The sequence below is a fragment of the Mastigoproctus giganteus genome, chromosome 10, assembly GCF_048544385.1.
Source record: "Mastigoproctus giganteus isolate SK-2022 chromosome 10, ASM4854438v1, whole genome shotgun sequence".
NCBI classification, from domain to species: domain Eukaryota; kingdom Metazoa; phylum Arthropoda; class Arachnida; order Uropygi; family Thelyphonidae; genus Mastigoproctus; species Mastigoproctus giganteus.
Genome location: NC_143584.1, coordinates 201,749,264 through 201,771,754, shown reverse-complemented (window position 1 = coordinate 201,771,754; position 22,491 = coordinate 201,749,264). Strand labels below are relative to the sequence as shown.

The following is a 22,491-nucleotide window of genomic DNA, read 5'->3' as shown; positions in this document are numbered from 1 at the left end:
TTTATCGTATTTAGCTTTTGTACAACTTGCCCAATCAGAGAGAGAGAGATTACAAATATGCTAATTGTCCAGTTTCTCACTGTAGTCTAATTATCTGCATACTTCTCCACTGGAATGAATGTGTTATTGACTTTCAGGATAAATCCCTTAAACAATTTCCATTCATAATCCTTAATATATAGTTGCTTCTTTAGCTAATAGAGTTGAAGAAATATTTCATTCTGCTGTAGTCCCCCCCCACCATGTAATTGAAACCCATCTTTCTTTTGACCACCAAACTTTGCACATTACACTTGTTTGTGCACCCATTTTGTGATAGTGTGGTCTGCAGTCAGTTGCTGAACTGTAATGCCCTTGATTACTGCTGAGATGGTAAGTGAAAATCAGATCAGGGACCTTTTGAGCTCCATGAACCCCTGACATGCTAGAGTGAATAAGTTCAGTTAGTTCAAAATTCTTATCCCACTTCATGACTTCCATTCCACAAGAGATAGTCAACCATAAGGCAATTGCACTTGCTCACCCATTCTGTGGTAACAAATCCCATTCTTCCACCAGTGCACAGGAGTTGGCTGTCAGCATGCAGTGCGATGCTGATGATTGTATGCCATGATCATGCTGGTCACTGCAGTTGTTGGATATCTTTAGTTTATTCTTCCACTTTGAACTTTATGTGCAGTGGCATTATCATGTTATGATATGATGTTATGATAATGCCACTCAAAAACGTGAAGAGGGGTGCATCCATTGATCATTATTCTGCCCCACATGAGAATACTGCCTTCACAGTAAGTGTCCCTTTCTCTGATGTTGGAGGGATGGTATTGCATTCCTTTTTGTCTCCAGATGAAATAACATCTAGAATCTGTGACAGATTAATACAACATGCCACCTCCACTTGTGACTGCACGGCTTCTAGTCATCCAATGGCCCACCACCTCAAAGAATTATCTAAATGATGACTTGCCGTCCTGCATACTGGAGATGTGGCTATTCTACTGAGCAACCTGTGTTTTTTATAGGCATGAATATTATTATTAACTATATGGTGCACGGAAGCCTGAGGCTTATGCAGCACCAGCCAAAAAAAAATTATTCCCGAGTTACCCTGAGAGAGAGAGAGAGAGAGAGAGAGAGAGAGAGAGAGAGAGAGAGAGAGAGAGAGAGAGAGAGAGAGAGAGAGAGAGAGAGAGAGAGGAATCACCAAGAAAGAGAAGAATGATGATGTCCAGCTCAGGACCCTGGACATCATCGTTTGCATAATGTGCAACTCTGTAAGGTGGTAGATTGATTTCTATTGGATACTTGGAATTTGTATGCCAGAATGCCTATTATATCAAATATTTGCCTTCGGCAACACTTCACAATAAAATATTCATGTAAAACACTTTGTTTTAATTTTGTTGAGCAGTGTATAATGTAAGGATATCTAGCAAAGCATTGTCTCTTATTATTTATCCTAAGTGATATTTTTATGTATGAAATTACTATGATACTAAAATAATATTAAATGATAAAAAATTGTTATATCACATAAAACAGTATTATTTATTTATTATTATTTTTTTTTGTTTTATTTTTAATGCAGATTCTGAACAAAAGATTATAGATACTCGTACTTTTACCCGTTCAAAAAAGAAGAGAGGCCCTGGTGAAGAAGAAATAAGTATAGACTCACTTCCTGTTATAGAATCCCCAGATGATGATGATACTACTAATAATAATAGAGACCAAGAAATTAGTAAAGAAGCAGCAACAAATGAGAATATAGCTCAGCCTGTGAGCCCTGTTGCCGATGTTATTAATATCAAAGAGATAGCAAGGATGCAAGAGGAAAGTAAGTGTGTTTTAATTATCATGTATAAGGTGGTATTGTAAAGTTTTAGATCCACCTCACTTGTGATTGTTATATTAAAATCGAAACATTTTTTATATAAATGTGTCAAATTTGCTACCATATTAATAATTCAATAAACATTCTTGTTGACACTGACCAAAGAGGAATGTTGCTGAAAATTTAAAATAGTTAAATTAAGTCTGCCTGTATAGAAAAAGAAGTAGGCATGTTAGACGTGACCATGATCACAAAGAAATTAACGATGACACTGAAGAGACGCATCAGAACAACTCGTAGAAAAGCCAACTCTTGAAGAAATGATTAACGCTTTTAAAATGGTTCGTATGGGTCTACAATTTTGTGAAAATGTTCCTGATAATGTTTTTAATGCTCTGAATAAATGTGAGGTTTTCTTCGAAAATCAGACAATTTTTTAATTGTACTGTGCAAACGAAAATTAAATTTTTTTAATTTGTGATACTTTATCCTATCCATAGTTTTGCCGATGATAGCACATTGCATTCCACTTTCCATTTTGAGAAACCTTGTCCTGCTCAATCAGCTTCAACTTCTCGAAAATCTGCTACCAATTCCTTAAATGCCGATCTTTAGGTAATTCTCCTGTGGGGCAAAGACAACTTAGTTGATTTCAACCCTTCTAAAACTCAGTCTTGTCTTATATCTCGCAAAAAGGATTCTTCTGCTCCTTTGCTTATTTTTAATGACACTCCGATTTCTAGGCAAAATGATATATCTCTTTTGGGGATTACCCTGACTTCTAATCTCTCTTGGCACAAGCACATTACAAATATTGCTTCATCTGCATCTAAAAAACTTGGTTTTCTCTTTCGCTCTCGGCGTTACTTTTCTTCCAAACAGCTGCTCGCTCTATAAATCGCAAATCCGCCCTGCCATGGAATATTGTTCCCACAACTGGGGTGGTGCCCCCAAAACCTCTCTCGGGCTTCTTGATTCCATTCAGAAGAGGTCAGTTAGGTTAATTAATGATTCATCTCTAACAGAGTCTCTCCACTCGCTTTCTCATAGACGTACTGTTTCTGCTGCATGCCTCCTCTACAGATACTTCCATGGGCACTGTTCTTCTGAATTGGCTTCTATAATTCCCGCTCTCTCTTTCAAAACTGTCTGAACACGTGCTGCCACCAGCCAACATCCATTTACTGTCTAACTTCAATCCCACAGAACCAACTTTTCATCTTCCTCATTTATTCATTCAACTGCCGTTTTCTGGAACAACCTTCCTTCATACATATTTCCTGAAAATTACAATCTACAGAAGTTCAAGTCCAATGTCAACAAATTGGACTTCTCAACCTCCAACCCAAGCACAGTACTAAGTACTATAGGTTCTAATACCTCTCATGTTTGGGGTTCACATTAAAAAAAAAAAAAAAAAAATCATGATTTCTTTTGCATTTTTTTTTTATGCTGGATGTCATTGAAACTTTAACATAATTTTTCTTATAAAACGTGCCATTTTTGAAAAAAAAATCTAAAAAAAACATTTTCGATTCCTTTTGTTGTTTGTAATTCCCACTGTAGAATTAATAATATGCAATTCTGAATTTTTTTTTTTTTTTTTGCTCTAGATTTGGGAGGAGGGGAGTTCACTTTCATTTAACATGTACATTACTGTGCAGAAATGATACCCTCTCTCAATTTAGCAATAAAGATTAATAAATGAACTTAACATTTATTAAAAACTAATATAATTACAGATTTAATTTCAAAGAAAATAAATTGCACATTTTCATCTCCTAGGGTTGCCAAGTGTCTGGCATTTGCATTTACTGTCCAGTAAAGATATTGAGAAAAATTGGACATGTAAATGTCAGGTATTTTGTAATTATGTCAATTTTACAGGTATTATAATTTCATAAGTTTGTTAGTTTAATTTTAGTTACATTCAGCTTTATTTCTAGTTTTTCCTCAAATTTTAACAAATGTCCCTCCCCCCACATAAATTTTGAAATCTGTTGTATTAATCATCAGTTATTCTGTTTAGGTAGAACAGTATTCTTTAATCTTTAGTATTCTCGTAGTTTAGTATCTTTTACTATAATCTTCCAGTGAGGATGGAGATTTTTTTCTTTTTGTGTGCCAACCTTTCCTTGTCAGTGTCTGGTATTTTTTGTCAAAACCTGAAGTAAACTTCATGAATACACAAAACCACAAGCTGCAAATATGTGAAACAGAAAGCTGTTCAGTTTTTCTCAGGAGGAGGTTACTTGGCAACCCTCTGAACTTCTAATCGTGTTGCCAATAGGAATCTCGGAATATGAGCCAGAACACCAACCTTTCCTATCAATATACAGTGGATTCCGGTTATTTGGGTCACCAGTTAATCGGGACAGCCGTTTATTTGGGGCAAATCTTAAAAAAACAGAAACCAATCGAGAAAATAGCCAGGGTTTACTTTGCTTAATCGGGGCAGGAGACCACAGCACTGGAGATTACCCTACGATTGTCTCCGACGGTACCACGTGTTTCGGTCAAAATTCTGGAGTTCACAACCATAAAACAATAAAAACAATTAGCAGTCACTTGTTTATTGGGTTTTCTGTTAATGAAATCTATCATAAACGGACAGTAAACTCGATCTTATTGAATTTGCGATAATACCGACAGCTGGAATTCTGTGGGTTATTATGGTGAAATGTGTTTACACTTCCATGAAATCTTCAATCATATAAAAATATTAATTTTCAGGATCTTCTCTTCATTCCTATTTTTAAAGCTTTGTAACTCGTAACTCCGTTCTCACTTGCACATATTGTGTTACTTGCAATTTATGTGTGCTGTTTTCTTTGTTATTGATTGCTTATCTTTTTACTGTTTTAAATTTTAACCCCCCACCCACAAATGTCAGTGAACAGACATGTCAACTAGTTAGTATGTACATATTACAGTACGTATTAATTACAGTAATACCCCGACTTACGCGAACTCGGAGTTACGCGGTTCTTGATTTTTTCGTTTGGCAACGCTGCCGCCCACTATCTTCAAGGTCGTTTTTCATATGTTATCGATATACGGTGCGACGGCGGAGAATGAGAGCAAAAGATGAACAAAATTCAACTTTGCTGCTTTTATGTTTTTTATATCAGTGAAGGGGAAACACATTTCACCATAATAACGTAAAAACCAACACAATTCCAGCTATCGGTATGCAATTAGATCGAGTTTACTACCAGTTTATAACAGATTTCACTAGCAGAAACGCAACTGGATTTTTATTGTTTTATGGTAGTAACCCCTAGAAATGTGAGGTGTTAATAGCGTATCTCTGCCTTTATGGTGTTGTTTATTCAGTTGCTACATGCGCGCAGCTTTGTTTATGCGTATCAAGCGTGCCTCCTCGTTTTGTAATTGTGCTTTATTCCCTAAAAATGAGTAAAATACTTAATTAAAAGGTGTGAAAAGGAAGCGTCCTGGTGAAGACACTGCAGATTCAGAGAGAAAAAGAAAAGCAATTATCGATAAACAGAGGCGGACTGGATCAAAAATTCTTACCCGGGAAAATTTATAGTGGCCTCATACTATGGTTTATGGCCAAAATCACACTGGCCCACCGGGGTTTCCCCGGTAAGGCTTATGGCCAGTCCGCCTCTGTCGATAGAGAAAAAAATATGAAATTGTGAAACACTTTGAGCGAAATGAAAGACCATGTGATATTGCACGTGCTACAGGCCTAAATGAAGCAACGGCGAAAAGCACATGACAATTGCAAACTTGACAGGTTGAAAATTGAAAAGGGCTTAAAAATTTTAGAAAACATAGACTCCAATGAAGAACGCGTTATAGCTACAAAGCAAGTAATAAAAAAATTATTAGCTTGCTACGAAGAAATTCTGCGTGAAAAAAAGAAGGCGCTGTGTCGTCAGACGAATTTGTTAGATTTTATGAAGCCATCGACATCGAAATAACTTTTTTACGTAAGTCATTTGTTTTTTTAATACATATTTTGTATTAATATGTATAAAGAACTGCAATTTTATTAATATTTTTCTTCTAAACTAGTGTTTTTGTTAGTCCTTGGTCCCAATTAAGCAAAATTTATATGTATTTATATGCAAAGTTGTACCCCGACTTACGCGAATTCGACTTACGCGATTTTCGTCGGACCCACCTATCGCGTAACTTCGGGGTATTACTGTATTCCGATTATCACTTATATTCTTCTGATTTTCACAATATTTTTTAATTGGTAAGGTAATAAAGGATAAATTTGTGCTTAATATATCTTTACTTTTATAGCCTGTGGATAATATTCCTCCTATTTTCTCTAATTAGAATAACTGTTTAATAGAATTAAAATTCAATTCACAAACGTGATCACAATGACCGGCGCTTACTACACATTGTATAGTGAATGGTACTTTACTATGGCGAGTTCATCATAACATGATTTGATTGTATAGAGTGAACTAATTGTAAAGGGGGTACATTGTATTTTTAACTATTTACGTGAAACTTCGGATAATTGGGGCAGCCGCTTAATCGGGCCAAAATGCACCGATGTGTCCCAAATAACAGGAATGGACTGTATTAGTAAAAGTCACCTTCATTATCAATCATAATTACAAAAGAACAGTAAGAGAAAACTTTTGAATGCCAAAAGTTGATGCATTACCATAAGGTTTTTTTTTTTTATATATGAAATACAATTCAATGAAGCTTATGACTCCAGATATTTAATACACTTATAGTAAAAGTTGTACAACTTTATTAATTCATTTAGTAAGTTTTCAGACTTAGTTTGCCAGGCAGCTTTCTATTGTGAATTCCCAAGGCCAAGGCACACTTCCTTACAGCCGTTGAAAGTTTTGTTAGCTTAAAACAGAATTCTAGACAGTAAGTTGTCTAGCTAAGTTATCAGAAGCATTAAGTTAAATATTAAATATTATTTAATTTTAACTTAAATATAATTGTATTGGAGAACCAATTTGCCATCCAGTAATGCAATTCATAGAACAGGTTTTTATGAACCAAATTGAAGTTAATTGATTTTACTTAACAAGACAAAACAAAACAAAAAAGGTTCCAGTACTTCTCAATATCATTAAAGGTTAAAAAAAAAATAGATATTTTGAAGATCACTTGTATCAGTGAATTGATGTACAGTGGTCTTTGTCAATGAACTAACAAGTGCACAAAGAATTAAGAAATATAACAAGTTATCCCAAATCATTATCATTAGTAAAAGCGCATGATGCAGGAAAGCAAGCTTATATAGCATCAGCCAAAAAAAAAAAAAAATTCAAAAGAAATTTAATTTCACTCATCCACTTGATCCAAATGTTTGTCTACTTCTGCCTTGAATCTATTTAAGCTATCAACTTCTATGACAGATGGAAGTTTGTTCCAGCAATCAACCGCATGCTGGCAAAAGGCAAACTTCCGCACATCTATCCTAAAACTGTCTTTCCGCAATTTGAATTTATGCCCTCTCAGCCGATTATTCTGAAAGCTGTTCTTCGTAAGAGCAACCCTTTGATCCATTCACTAATCTCATTGCCCTTCTCTGTACTTGCTCCAGCAGCTGTACATCCTTTCTAAAATGAGGCCTCCAGACCTGTATACAGTACTCAAGGTGTGGCCTGACCATTGCCTTATATAAGGGGATAATCACCTCCTTATCCCTACTAGAAAAATTCTTCTATATCATTAACAAGACACCATGAGCTACTCTTGCAGACTGTCTGCACTGCTCAGAAAACTTCATATCTGCCTGCACCATTAACCCCAGGTCCTTTTCATTCTCTACTACTGTCAGTGTAGTACCACAGAGTTGATACTTTACTCTGGGGTTACTGCTTTCCATATGCAGTACTTTACATTTGTCAATGTTAAACTTTAGTTTCCACCTCTCAGCCCATCTGCTCAACTTTTCTGGATCCTGTTGCAGCAGTATACTGTCATTAACAACCCTTCCTACCTTCGTATTGTCTCCAAACTTGGACATTAAGCCTGATATACCATTATCAATATCATTAATAAATACAGAAAACAAAAATGGGCCCAACACTGAACCCTGGGGAACTCCACTAATAACATTAGTCCACGCAGAGCAGTGTCCATTGATTACCACTCTGTCTTCTCCCACTCAACCATCCCCTTATCCATAGCAGCAATTTGCCTCCAATGCCACACTGCTCCAATTTGTGAAGCAGTCTTCCATGTGCTACAGTATCAAAAGCCTTTCTAAGATCCAAATATATGATATCAAAGTTATCCCCTGCATCCAGTTCCTTTGTGACCACATCATAGTATCCAATCAAATTGGATACTACGATGTGGCCATGCTGTGTCCAAGCTATAACTGTCATCTTGTCTAGGTGATCCTGCAGTGCTTCTTTAACCAGTGCCTCCATTAATTTCCCTGGAACAGAAGTTAAACTAACAGGTCTGTAATTACTTGTGTCGCCCTTTGATCCTCCTTTGTGAATTGGGGTCACATTTGCACATCACCAGTCCATGGGTACCTCTCCTGAGTCCAAGGAAGCTCTCATAATTATGGCTGAGAGATTGCTAACTTCCTTTGCTGCTTCCTTTAATATACCTGGATAGATCCCATCCACCTCAGGTGCCTTTCTTATGTTTAGCTTCAATAATTTCTTCTCTGCTTTGCTCTCAGTTATTACAAAATCATCAAACTCACTGCCAGAGTTTAAGTCACCTCAGGCATTCCCCTCCCTGAATAACTCCTCGTGTGTGAATGTAGATGCAAAATAATCATTTAGTTTGTTAGCCACCTGAGCAGGATCATCAACAGTTGAACCATCGATGTCCAGCAGACCAATCTGATTCATCCCCTTCCTTTTAGAGTTTACATAAATAAAGAACTCTTTGCATCCTTTGCCAAAGATTTCTTGTAATCTGCCTTTGCCTGCCTAACCTCCTTTTTGACTTGGTTACAGACCAGCTTATATCTATCATAGGCTTTCGTGTCACCCATTAATTTATATGTATCCCATGCATTTTCTTCTCTGCCATATATGTCTCACTAGTTCATCTTGCATCCATTTAGGCCTAAACCTTGAACAATATTTCTTAGTTGGTATGAAAAGCCTATTAGATTCCAAGATTAATTCTTTGAATGCTTCCCACTTTGAATTTGCTGTTGATAACATTATCAGTTGGTCCCACCGTATAGAATTTAAATACTGTCTCTGACCTCCGTAGTCACCTTTGCAAAAGCCCTTCCCCTCTACTTAAAGAGGTAACTACCATCAGGTAGTTACCTCTTTAAATACAATGGGGGATCACATCTGGTTGAGTATGGGCTTGGCACACCCAGGTTCCTGAGCTGGATATCATCATTCTTCTCTTTCTTGGTTATTCCCTTCTACTTTTGACACACTCTCTCTCTCTTTCTCTCTCTCTCTCTCTCTCTCTCTCTCTCTCTCTCTCTCTCAGGGTTACTCGGGAACTTTTTTTTTTCCTGGGGCAGCATAAGCCTCAGGCTTCCTTGCATCGTATGGATAATAATATTAAATAAAATCCCCATCAGCACACTGTGACCACTGCCACTTAGTGGTCCCTTTATCTGCAGATTCTTAATGCATGAAGAATCACTACTGATAATCAGATGAAGGGTATTACTCCCTCTAGTTGCTCCTGAACATCCTGCTGTATAAAACAATCATCCAATAAATCCACAAAAGCCTTGCTAGCATGTGAGTGACCAACCCACAAATTCCAGTCGATATCTGGGAAATTAAAATCCCCAATTATAAGACTCTCTGATTTACTGGCCCACTCCATTTCCCTGTACAGTTGTTTATTATACGTATCAGAGTCATTCGGCTTATAACACGCTCCTGCTCTCAATTTTGATTTCCTAATGCTTATGTCACACCAAACTTATTTGACACTGCACTGTCCAGCCATGTCGACTAGCTGTACTTCCTTGGATTTTGTGTATTTCTTAACTAATAGCATAACTCCTCCTCCCTTTCTATTCTGTCTATCCTTCCTTTACACATTGTACTCCCCAAATTCCATTTCTGCATTCCTTTTAACTGCCTTTGATGTTTTGACCAACACCTCAAATTCATCAACCAAACTCCTAGCATTGGTGTACTCGAAGTATACATGCAACTGTTCCTATTCTTAGCTACCCTAACACAGCACTCTCTCCTGTTAACAATCACAGACCAGGCTGAGAAAAATTCTACCCCTCGAGCTTTGCGCAATCTCTCCAGGGCTGAATTGATCAACAAGGCTCTCATCATTTACTTCCTCCCATCGTGTGTCTAGGCAGAATTGCAGACACTTTCAAATTCAATCCTAATTCCAGAATTTTTTTCAACAGTGACCGGTACTTGTTAAGTAATTCCGCTGGTCTCCTACTCTTAATATCATTAGTGCTGTGTACAACAATATCGCCTTTTGTGCCCTTAAAAGATGATATCTGCTCTACGTCATCAACTTTTGCCACTGGCAGACATACCCTGATCCTGTTCCACCTATCCTTTTTACATATCATGTTCCCCGTTTCCCTGATAATAGAGTCACCAACAACTACTGGTTCCTGTGGGACCAGCGCATTCTGCCTTGGGGGTTGTGGCTGTATTGCGTGATGTTCAAGTGCAAGCTGTGGCGTTGATGTGGGCAGCTGAGAGCTTGATGGGCTCCTCAATTTTGATCCTTCGAGGGCATCCACCCTGTCCTTCAAGCTCTCATATAGGCCTGTAACAACGTCTGATTTCCTCACACTCCTTACATCGTGCACACATAAATACTTTCCCCTTGGCAGTATCCTGTCCCGTCCCTGATTGCTCCACAAACATCAAATAAGCAGTACATTTTAAAAGGCTGTGATTCAGAGGACAACTGCCTCCTCAGTTCATGAGCCACAGCACTCCCATTAGATTGAGGCTTTTGCTTTGCTGCTCTTGTCTGAATCATGATTTCAATTTAATTTCAATACAAAATTATAACCCTAAACTTATATCCCAATGCAGTTATAACACTATTTATTTTTTTTAGTATATAGTATTATCTCTGAGTTTCGTTATATAACTTCGTTATCTCCTATCAAGTGATATGTATTAATTAATAATGTTACGTTTGTAAAATCTAAGTCTTTATATGTATTTAGTTAAAAAAGTACAATTTAATTGACACTGAAGTTTAACGAGATTAATAAATTTTACTGATTAATTGATAATACTATACTAAGCTAACAGATTTCTAATACCATGCTATGTGTTTTGCTATCTAGTTTTACCTTACGCTATCTAGTACGGGTTATACGTTGTATCGTATAACAGTGGCGGCAAGTTACAAATGGTAAATCTATGGACATTAAATATTAATTCACTTTCAAAATCGCGTTATATAAAATCAGAATGAACCAAGGAGCTTGACCAGGTCTATGAGCTACTTATAGAAAATAAACCTGAAGTAAATTACATGAATACAAAAAATCAGAAACTGCAAATATATGAAACAGATAACTGTTCAGTTTTTCTGAGGAGGTTACTTGGCAACCCTAATCATGTTGCCAGTAGGAATCTAGTAATATGAGCCAGAACACAAACCTCTATCAATATATTAGTAAAAGTCGCCTTCATTATCAATCATAATTACAAAAGAACAGTAAGAGAAAAGTACAGAGACAAATTATTTTGGATGCTAATAAAAGTTAGTTACCAGAAACTGAAATATATGCTTTCAATTTACCAATTAACAAGTGTTTTAACAAATCCTTCTTATTGTTTTATTTTAGGATGTTTACTGACATTTACTTTATTCACAGGTTTACGACAGAGCTCTCCTATTTCAACATCTAGACGACAGTCATGTAAGTGTTGGTGCTTATATTTTTGTCATTGAAACTTCTTAAAATCAGTAGAAGCCTAAGATATTTTGGTATCCTAGACAGCGACATGTACAAGCACTCATTTTATATCACAAAATATTGAGGCATTTTAAACGTTTATTCTGATTTTTTTTTTTTTTTTTGTCTTTCAATAAGGTTCAATATTATACATTGTTGTTGTGGTTATTATCCTCCTCTTTCTTCTCCTTACGGTTTTTTCTATTCCTTGACCAATAATAATAGTCAGATATAACAACTATCTCATACACCTGATACAAGTACTCATCATACCACAGCTTTCTGGAGTTCGTTGTAGGTGTTCTCTGGGAAATCTGTTGCTCCTAGGTTCTTTAGTATAATCTTTGGTATTATGCTGGCAGTTGACACAGTGTTGGGCACTGAAATTTCAAATAGGTAGTCTCTTCCTTCTTATTAGTTGAGGGTCATGTCCAGTCTGTTGTATGGGATCATCTTGTCTGTTCTAACCTAACCTCTGGTAAGTCTGGATGCATCTCTAAACAGTCCAGGTTATGTGTCTGTCTTTGCAGACCATCTGCATTCTGTCATGGTCATTGTGCACCCACAGGGCAATGGACTCTTCCAGCTGGACTATGCGCCTCCCCACAGAGCTGTGGTGACTATAACAGGTTCAAAGAGCATTCCTCAGACCTTACCACCATGGAATGGCCTCCCCATTCACCGGACATGACCTGTGGAGCATCTTTGGGATGCTGCGGAAAGGTCCATTCGAGCTTTGGATCCTCCACCCACAAATGCAACAGAATTATGGACAGCAGTGCAACAAGTATGAATGGAAATATGTGTGGAACGCTTTTGTGAACTGGTGGACCCAGTGCCTCCGTGTGACTGCCCTTATCTGGGTGAAAGTTGGCCCTACCCGTTACCAGGTAGGTATCCCATGATTTCTGTCGACTCAGTGTATATTTATGTGTCTAAACTTTCCAAACTTTATGGCTATGGATAATTGTGACAACTTTTTTACCTATACTGTGGTGGTTGGTATTCCCCTCTCCATTGTGATGGGAAGGAGAAGGTCTCCCAAATTCATCAGTTGTATTTTTGATGATCCATAAGTTAAAATCTGCCTTTATTTCCCAAAGAACTAAACAGATTGGCACATTCAGACATTTCATCATGCAGTCCTATATCACTTTATCAGTCACTGCTGTCTTTACTTTAACCAATTTGAAATTTACTTTCTTGAGGATCATTTGTCAGAAAGTAAGTTTTATGATGATGAAAGCAGAGACAACAGTTGCTGACAAAGTGATACTGGAACATATCACAAAATAAATCGAACATGGAACAATGCTCTTCCTTTTTTAGGTAGGTGTGACCTACAGGCCCGTGACTGAGCAGCTAACCCTAGGGCCACACATAGCAATGACCCTGCCTCGACCGTCTTTATCCCCTAGTACCTGAATTGCAAAGTACCAACACATACGACATACCCGATATTCTTCCTGATGAGGTAGAACATGCATTGAAGAAAATGAAGAATCGGAAAGCCCTGGGGGAAGATGAAGTTACTGTAGAGTTGTTAAAATTGGGAGGAAGAGACATAACACAAAAACTGGCAAGGCTCTTCACAAAGTGCATTAGAAAAGGTGTGATGCCCAAGCAGTGGAATAATGCAATCATAGTTTTGCTGCATAAGAAAGGAGATAAATCAGAAATTGGAAATTATAGACCAATTAGCTTGTTATCCCATATCTACAAGTTGTTCACAAGGGTCATTACTAGCAGATTAGAAAGAATACTTGATGAGAATCAACCGAAAGAGCAAGCTGGCTTTAGGACAGGATTCTCAACTATGGATCACCTTCACGTAATATCACAGCTAATGGAGAAAGCAAATGAATATAAAACACCATTATGCCTGGCATTTGTGGATTATGAAAAGGCATTTGACTCCATACAGCATAAGGCAGTGTTTCGGGCACTGGAAAGACAAGGCATAGATACTCCATATATTATGATTTTGAAGAAAATATATGAGAGTGCTACATCCTTTATTAGACTAGACAAAGACAGTAGCAAATTTAAAATCGAGAAAGGAGTTCGACAAGGAGACACAATATCTCCGAAGCTGTTTACTGCTGCCCTTGAGGAAGCTTTCAGAAGATTAGACTGGTCGCAGAAAGGAGTCAATGTGAACGGAGAGTACCTAAACCATTTACGATTTGCAGATGACATTGTGGTCATAAGCCACGATCCCAAAGAATTAGAGGAAAATCTTAATCATTATGCACAGTTAGTAAGGATTTTGGACTAAAGATGAATATGGCTAAAACAAAAGTAATGATGAACAAGTATGCCACGGAAAGGGAAATAATGATTGAAGGAGCAGTAATTGAAAAGGTGGAGTCATACTTATCTGGGACAAGTCATTGGCTGTAATCTGTAATAATGATAAATGGCTGGAAGTCAAGAGAAGAATAAATTTTGGATGGATAGCATTCAGGAAATATAGTCACATACTGAAGAGCAATATCCCAGTTTGTCTGAAACGTAAAATAATGAACCAATGTATACTCCCCACCATGACTTATGGAAGTGAAACTTGGGCACTCACCAAAAGAATGGAAGAGAAGCTAAGAACTACACAGCGAAGAATGGAACGAATTATATTGGGAATCAGACTGTTAGATAAGAAGAGAAACACATGGATTAGGCAGCAAACTCAAGTAAAGGACATTCTTATCAAAACTAAAGAACTAAAATGGTCTTGGGCAGGACACATAGCTCGAAGACATGATGACAGATGGACTAAGAAAATAACAGAATGGTACCCAAGAGGAGCTAGAAGAAAACCTGGAAGACAAAGGCGGAGATGGATAGATGAAATTCATGAGTTTTTAAGTAGTAAATGGATGGCCAATGCTCAAAACAGAAGGAACTGGAAAGTTGCTGGAGAGGCCTTTATCCTGCAGTGGATTGAAAATGGCTGTGATGATGATGATGATGACCTGAACCTGTCGCAACTACTCTCTAGGGTCTTACTGGCTAACAGGATAAAGTGCTTGCAGCTTCCAGGCAGGAGATTGCGGTCCCTCATCTCAAGGGTAAAGACACGGATTCCCCCCCCCCATAGGGGCTGAGCGGTTTGGTGTGTACTGCAGTTCCTGCCATGACTGCACTGGCTGCTATGTTAGTGAATCTGGCAAGAGACTCAAAGATCGAGTCTCAGAACATGAGAGAGCAATCCATTCCGTGGATTTGAACACTCAGCGATCGCGGAGCACTTCTGGTCTACCCAACGCGACATCGACCCACACTGCAAAGTTGAGATTATCGACCGATCCCGCCACTATGTCATGTCTGGTTGGAATTATTCCACATCTCATGTTGTGGTGATTCCTTTAACCGGATCAGAGGAGGTCACATTCATCCCATCACTGAAACAACCATCCTCCTGAATGATAAATGTTGGCACATGCAGCATACCCAAGCATAGCAGTTACAACCACAAGCCTCTACTCTCAACTGCGGACTGTTGGCTGCACCTGTGTCATGCACTTTACCTTGCATGACCACCATAGCCAGGCTAGTGACGTTCTGTACTATTTTTTTTTGTATTAACATTCCCAACTGAGAAAGTGCAACTTATATCCGAAAGCTGTTGGTGATTTAATTACTTTTTTTTATTTTAACTTGTTTTTTAAAATCAGTTCATTCAGGAACTGATTAAGTTCATTAAAGAAATTTTTACCATAAACCTGTTATCATTTTTATCCATTTTTTTCGGTGAAACTGCATTATATTTAGTAATATAACAAAGGTCTGACTTTACCAATCTGTTCAAATCTTGAAAGCAAATTTTAACCTGTGCAGGGAGAAATTCTCCAATTTCTCTAATTATAATTCCAATTTACTTGTGCAACATACTTAAAGAACTAGGAAGTTAATGACACCATTACTGCTACAGAAACTCCTACAGGAGTTAAGAAAACAACTGGCTTTTAATGCATTTTTTTTTACGAAATCAGTGATGACCAATTTTCTTCAGTTAGTAGCTGTTTCTGGAGCACATGATGATTCAAAGAGCATATAACATGACCCCCATCCCCCTCACTTGCATATAGCAATAACATATAAGTGAATGAATGTTCAAAATACTGTAGTACAGCAGGCCCTCGTTATAACGCGGTTCACTTTACTCATTTGCTATAATGCTGTTCTTATATTATAAACCCGTATCTGATTAAAATGCTGTCACAAATCACTATAATACTCTTTTACCAGCCTACAGATTGCATTTTTGGCATATTTAACGAAAACGTTTCATCTGATGGAGTCGATAGCTTGAAAAAGTTGACAGCAAAACAGTATTAAAAGATTTCCCACGCTGACTGGAGAAACTTTCCCATGCTCAGTGAAATTTTCTCACACGCTAATTTAATTGCAGTACAGTGACTTGTTACTTGTTCCAAGATCAACATTTTAAAAAATTATCAAGTATATTGCATGTTATATTTGCGTTATGTGCATTTATCAGAAGTCTAGTAATCACTCAGTATAGTATTAGACATTGTGCATAACAGACAGTTTACTTGAACATTGTATCATAATTAATACAACCAATGCAGTTACATTTTCGAAGAGTTAATAATGGTGGATAAGAATGAAAAAGCAACAACGTCTGGACGCAGTACGAAGACTACAAATGTAAGAAAAAGACTGTATTTGAAAATTAAATTAGACGTTTTGCAGCAAATCAATTCTGGTCAACGACAAGTGAATGTGTGCCATAATTTAGGACTGGCAGGTTTAACTGTAAGAACAATTATAAAGAATTAATTTATTTTATCACCGGGAAAGACAGCTGTTCCACTGCAAGCAACTAGGGCGTGGCCGGCTATTAGGATTGAAATGAAGAGACTTCAACTAATTTTATTGAAGATGATATGCAATGCAGAATTCAGTTAAGTTAAATATTATATGTACAGTATATATAAAAAAGAGATTAGCCTATATGATGATCTGAAGAAAGCTCACCTAAAAAAAAAAAAAAAATGTGGAACCATTTAAAACTAGTAAGGGCTGGATGAATAGATTTAAAATTCAGGGAGAAGTCGCAAGTGCAGATCAAGGAGCCAAAACTTTCAAAAAAGAACTTGATTTTAAACACATAATACCCCTCTTCAATAATTTTAACAAAAAAAGAACTTGTTAAAATTATTGAAGAGGGGTATTATGTGTTATACTTCTCAACAAGTTTTTAAAGAAGTTTCATATTGAAAGAAGAAAAAAATATGCCAAGTTTCAAAGCAGCGAAGGATCGGTTGACTTTATTGTTGGGTGGTAACGCTGTGGGGGACTTTAAATTAAAACCCCTTTTAGTTTACCAGGAAGAAGGCCAAAGTACAACCCAAAATCGACATATTTTTCATGATTAAATTCATCAATTTAGATCAATTAAATTCATAATTTTAATTGGAATTTTATGTTTAATTTTGATACATAAGAAGTTACCACATAATTATATACATATGTAACGTAGAATATTTTATAATGTACAACTATTTGAATATTAAGTATTTTGACCGACATTTGTGCATATTTTCACTGCTGTTTATTATTGATTAGGAAATATCCTGTGGCACCGACCGCAACTCACAAATACATGTGTTACCTTATGGGAATGCGCCATTCGCTTAGCGCGGATTCACTTAGCGCTCTGTTTTTCTGTAACAAATTATCAGTGTTAAGCGGGGGTCACCTGCAAGTGAATACTCCCAAATAAGTTTTGTGAGTATACACTTATAACAGGATTTTGTAGAATTAATGTTTCATCATAAATATCAGTTATTTATTAAATACAGATATTTTTTTTGTTCTTTTATTCCTTAGTGTTATTTTATTATGCCCATGAAGAAAGGGGAGTAAACATTAGAAATCAGTGGGAAAAATAGGTTTCACTTAATGAAATTTCCATTAACTGAGGGATACCTGTAATTTTTTTGATCCTGGAGGAGAAAAATATCCACATATTTTGATTATCCACATATTATACGAGCATCCTTGGATTCAGGGTAGGTCCATATGGACTGGAGTGTGAATATATATTCCCAAACACAAAAAGGTGATCAAAAGAATATGAGTAAATACAGACCTGTCAGTTTGGTATCTGTTCCAGGTAAAATAATGGAGTCACTGATTAAAGAAGTAATATCAGGACCATCCGGATAGGAATGCAATTATACTGCAGTCACAGTATGGATTTGTTAAGGGGCAGTCTTGTCTAACCAATCTGATAGGTTATTATGATGCAGTCACCAAGGAACAGGATGCAAAAAATTATTTTACTATCATATACTTGGATTTCAGGAAGGCTTTTGATACTGTTACACATAAAAAACTGCTATATAAATTGTAGCAGTATGGCATTAAGGAAAAGTTACTGCTATGGATAAAGGGTTGGTTAAGTGGAGAAGACGGAGTGGTTATCAGTGGTGTTCCCCAGAGTTCAGTGCTGGACCCATTGTTGTTTTCGATATTTATTAATGATCTAAAATCATTGTTATCAATATTACTGTTTGATATTGATGATATCAAACAGTAATATTGATGAAGATATATCTGGCTTAATGTCAAAGTTTGCAGATGATCTGGAGGTTGGCAGAGTGGTTAACGATAGTAATGATGCTATACTACAGCAGCAAGATTTTTAAAAAATTAGGTCAGTGGGCTGAGAAGTGGCAGTTGAAGTTTAACATTGACAGTTGCAAGGTACTGCATATGGATAGCAGTAATCTCAGAGAAACTTATCAACTGTGTGGAACTACACTCAGAGTAGTAGAGAATGAAAGACCTGAGGGTAATTATGTAGCCAGGTATGAAATTCTCTGAGCAGTGCAGACATGCTGCCTTGACAGCCCATGGGGTTTTGTCAATGATATACAGAAACTTTGCTAGTAGGGTTAAGGAGGTGATTATTCCTTTGTACAAGGCTATGTTTAGGCTGCATCTAGAGTATTGTATACAGATCTGGAAACCTTACTTTGGGAAGGATGTAGATCTGCTGGAATGAGTGCAGAGAAGGGCAACCAGATTGCTGAAAGATACAAAAGAGCGCTCTTACCTAGAAAGGCTTCAGTTCTGTAAATTGCAAAATCTGGACACTAGGCACTTGTGGGGTGATCTGATTGAGTTGTTTAAGGCCTTGAATGGATTGAGCAAGCTGAATGTGAATATCATTCTTCCTCTTGCTGAGACTACACACGAGGGGTCATAAATTAAGCCAAGGAAGGATTGTTCTAGGATGGATGTTTGGAAGTTTGTCTTCAGCCTGCAAGTGGTTGATTGTTGGAATAGGCTTCCATCTGTTGTAGAAGTGGATGGTTTGAATAAATTCAAGGAGGAACTAGACATTCTGAGAGAGAGAGAGAGAGAGAGAGAGAGAGAGAGAGAGAGGGGCTGATGCTTTATAAATTTTCTTACATCATTTGCCACTACTACACACCCAGATAACTGTGCGATAATTGTCTATATGAGATGAGGTGGAACTAAAGTCTACATCCAGGCAAGTATTGTGAATGTATACTATACATTCATATTATAACATTTATGGCTGATCGCATTAAGCCTAGTCTGATTGTTGTTACAGTGTCTGTTTTGCCAGTTTTGAGATTTTCAGAGAATTTAGAAATTACAGACTTGAGCAAAAAGTTCAGCTCATTAAGAGGAAGACTCAAAGATTTGATTATTTGAATATAAAACTTGCCCAGAGCCTTAACTTTAAATTCAAATAATGATTATTAAAGACAAAGCAATATATATATATATATATATATATATATATATCCAATATTTTAAATTAAATAAAATAAAACATAAGCCAGTAGTATGGCAAAAACTGTAGAGCGAAAATTAACATAAAAATAACCCAAATAAACAAACAAGCGAAAAGAGAGAATAGACATAAATAGTAGCCCAGAGACCCTTATAATTTCGAACTTTAAATCCAATTAACAAAAACTAAACAAAATTTAGAATAATGCCAATTACATATTAATTTAGCGGTACCCCCCCCCCCCCCCCGAGAGGTGCCAGTTCCGAAACACGTGAAATATCACCAAAAAGAGGGTTAAAAGAACTACCAAACGATAACAAAATCAAAATAAATTAAAATAAAATAGACTGACCATCATGCCCCATATCGACAGAGGACCACGAGGCCAATAATGGTCATGGAATCGCTGCATTTCAATCGCTATACAAATCGTCGCCATGGTGAAAAGATCGAAGTACCAATTCACCCTTCCTCCTCCGATCGATCCACCAATGCAGAGGATTTGCATGGCGGTGGTCCTTATGCAGCGAAAAATAAATTATAGAACAGACAGCACTCTAGAGCAGAGCCACACCACTGACATACTGTAAGCTGAATCAGCTTATATAGAAGAAAAAAGAAAATAGATGGCGGCACAGGCGCTGCTAAATTAGCATATCGACCCATTACTATTGAATTATATTAAATGTTGACAAAGGTTAAATTATAATAAAAAATAAATAAATAAATTAATAATTAAGCATTCATTAGAGGCAGCGACATGCAATTCCTCCATATGAAGCCGAAATATATACTACCATTGAATTATATTAAATATTGACATAAGTTAAATTATAATAAAGTAAATAAATAAATAATTGAGCATTCATTAGAGGCAGCAACATGCAATTCCTCCATATGAAGCTGAAATACATCCAATATTTTAAATTAAATAAAATAAAACATAAGCCAGTAGTATGGCAAAAACTGTAGAGCGAAAATTAACATAAAAATAACCCAAATAAACAAACGAGCGAAAAGAGAGAATAGACATAAATAGTAGCCCAGAGACCCTTATAATTTCGAACTTTAAATCCAATTAACAAAAACTAAACAAAATTTAGAATAATGCCAATTACATATTAATTTAACGGAACTGGCACCTCTCGGGGGGGGGGGGGGGTACTGCTAAATTTATATGTAATTGGCATTATTCTAAATTTTGTATAGTTTTTGTTAATTGGATTTAAAGTTCGAAATTATAAGGGTCTCTCGGCTACTATTTATGTCTATTCTTTCTTTTCGTTCGTTTGTTTATTTGGGTTATTTTTATATTAATTTTCGCTCTACAGTTTTTGCCATATTACTGGCTTATGTTTTATTTTATTTAATTTAAAATATTGGATGTATTTCAGCTTCATATGGAGGAATTGCATGTTGCTGCCTCTAATGAATGCTCAATTATTTATTTATTTACTTTATTATAATTTAACTTATGTCAATATTTAATAATTCAATGGTAGTATATATCACAAACCACTGAAAAATGGGAATTGACCATTTTCAGTGACAATATTGAATTTTATGACTAAGTTTCGTGCACTTATGTTTTATTCCATCAATGACTGGGGAGTATCAAAAGAAGTATATACAACAGAAGAATAGCTTAGTAAACTGTAATATTAATGAATATAAAAGTATTTTGCTCTTATAAAGAAAATGCAGGAAGGCTCAAAATTAATTTAAATTTTGAAAATTAAAATTATGCAAAATATGTATTTTAATTATAAATCAGATTGAACAATTACGATTTTTTGTTTTAATTTATATATTTTTTGTTGATTAGCAAGCAGTTTGTCTAGTCGGAGATTTTCTGGGTCTTCAATGTCAGATACTGAAAACCAAGATTCATCTGTATTTGCTAGTTCCCCAGTGGAGAGTAAGTAGTATATATCAATTTTATCCAAATATTTCATTGTTATTTTTTCACTGCTCATCTTGATGTGTGCCCTTTCTCCAGTATGGAATAACACAATTTGCTTAAAATTCTATTTTAGCATGTTAATAATTTGCCTGTATGTGGTACACACACCACATGTTTTGATGTCTTGGTTTTGTTTTTTACAGAAATATTCACTAAACTGTCATAGCATTATGTGATTAGCTAATTAAAAAAAAAGATATTTTTTTTCTATAATTGTAATTTTGCTGTTATACATAGTTGGAGAGTCTTTTGTCTAATTTTTACTTTTCCGCATCAGAGTATTTGAGAACCCATAGGTGGGAATTTGGGAGGAGTGTTATTTCTGTTGTAAATTTGGTTTTGATTGGAGCTACATACTGAAATCTTATGAGAGTGGGGGGGGGGAGACACAGATGCACATGACAATTTCATAAACCAACAAACATTTGGAAAGTAGACAAAAATGGTGACAGTTTTTGGAATGTTTTCTTGAAAAAAAAAAAAAAAAAAAAAGCTGACTGTTAAGTGGTGAAATCTTATTTATCTATTCAGAGTCCAGACTATGGAAAATGGCAGACAAAACCATATGGCTCTTTGTACTCTGTGACTGTATAATGGTTTACCACTTGTCTGCCACTCCTTCAGAGGGGTCTGAGTTCAAATCATCAGACACTAGAGGTATTGGTATTCTTAGAGGCCTCTTAAGGGACAGAGAAGTTTTCTGAACTGAGATAGATAATGTACAGCCCTCCCCCAAGGAATTCTGGATATTTTGACCTCTGAAATGTGCTGATTGGTCTGTGACACATATGTATAAACACAGCATCTTTTTGAAATCTGTGTTTCTCTTTGATAGCAAGAACTATTGAAATGAATTATTGTGCCACTCTGACAAAACATTTTCAGCAGCATTAGCACTGATACTATTATTACTATGAAAAGCAGTCTACCTCATATCAATGTAATGATATGAGGTAAAACTACTTTTTTGCCATTGATATGATGGACATGACAATCTTTGTTAAACAGGTAGTTATGTGCCATAG

General features: G+C 36.3%; 1 protein-coding gene across 3 annotated transcripts in view; it reads left to right on the top strand.

Moving 5' to 3' along the window:
• The window catches only part of LOC150079783 (uncharacterized), a 168,754-nt gene that overhangs the window by 54,973 nt on the left and 91,290 nt on the right, over window positions 1-22,491 (top strand). For all 3 annotated transcript variants that reach the window (XM_090382695.1, XM_090382694.1, XM_090382693.1), the window contains exons 4-6: window positions 1,589-1,837; window positions 11,625-11,669; window positions 21,329-21,421. In XM_090382695.1, the coding sequence (XP_090238821.1) occupies window positions 1,589-1,837; window positions 11,625-11,669; window positions 21,329-21,421 (387 nt within the window). The remainder of the gene's footprint in view (window positions 1-1,588; window positions 1,838-11,624; window positions 11,670-21,328; window positions 21,422-22,491) is intronic.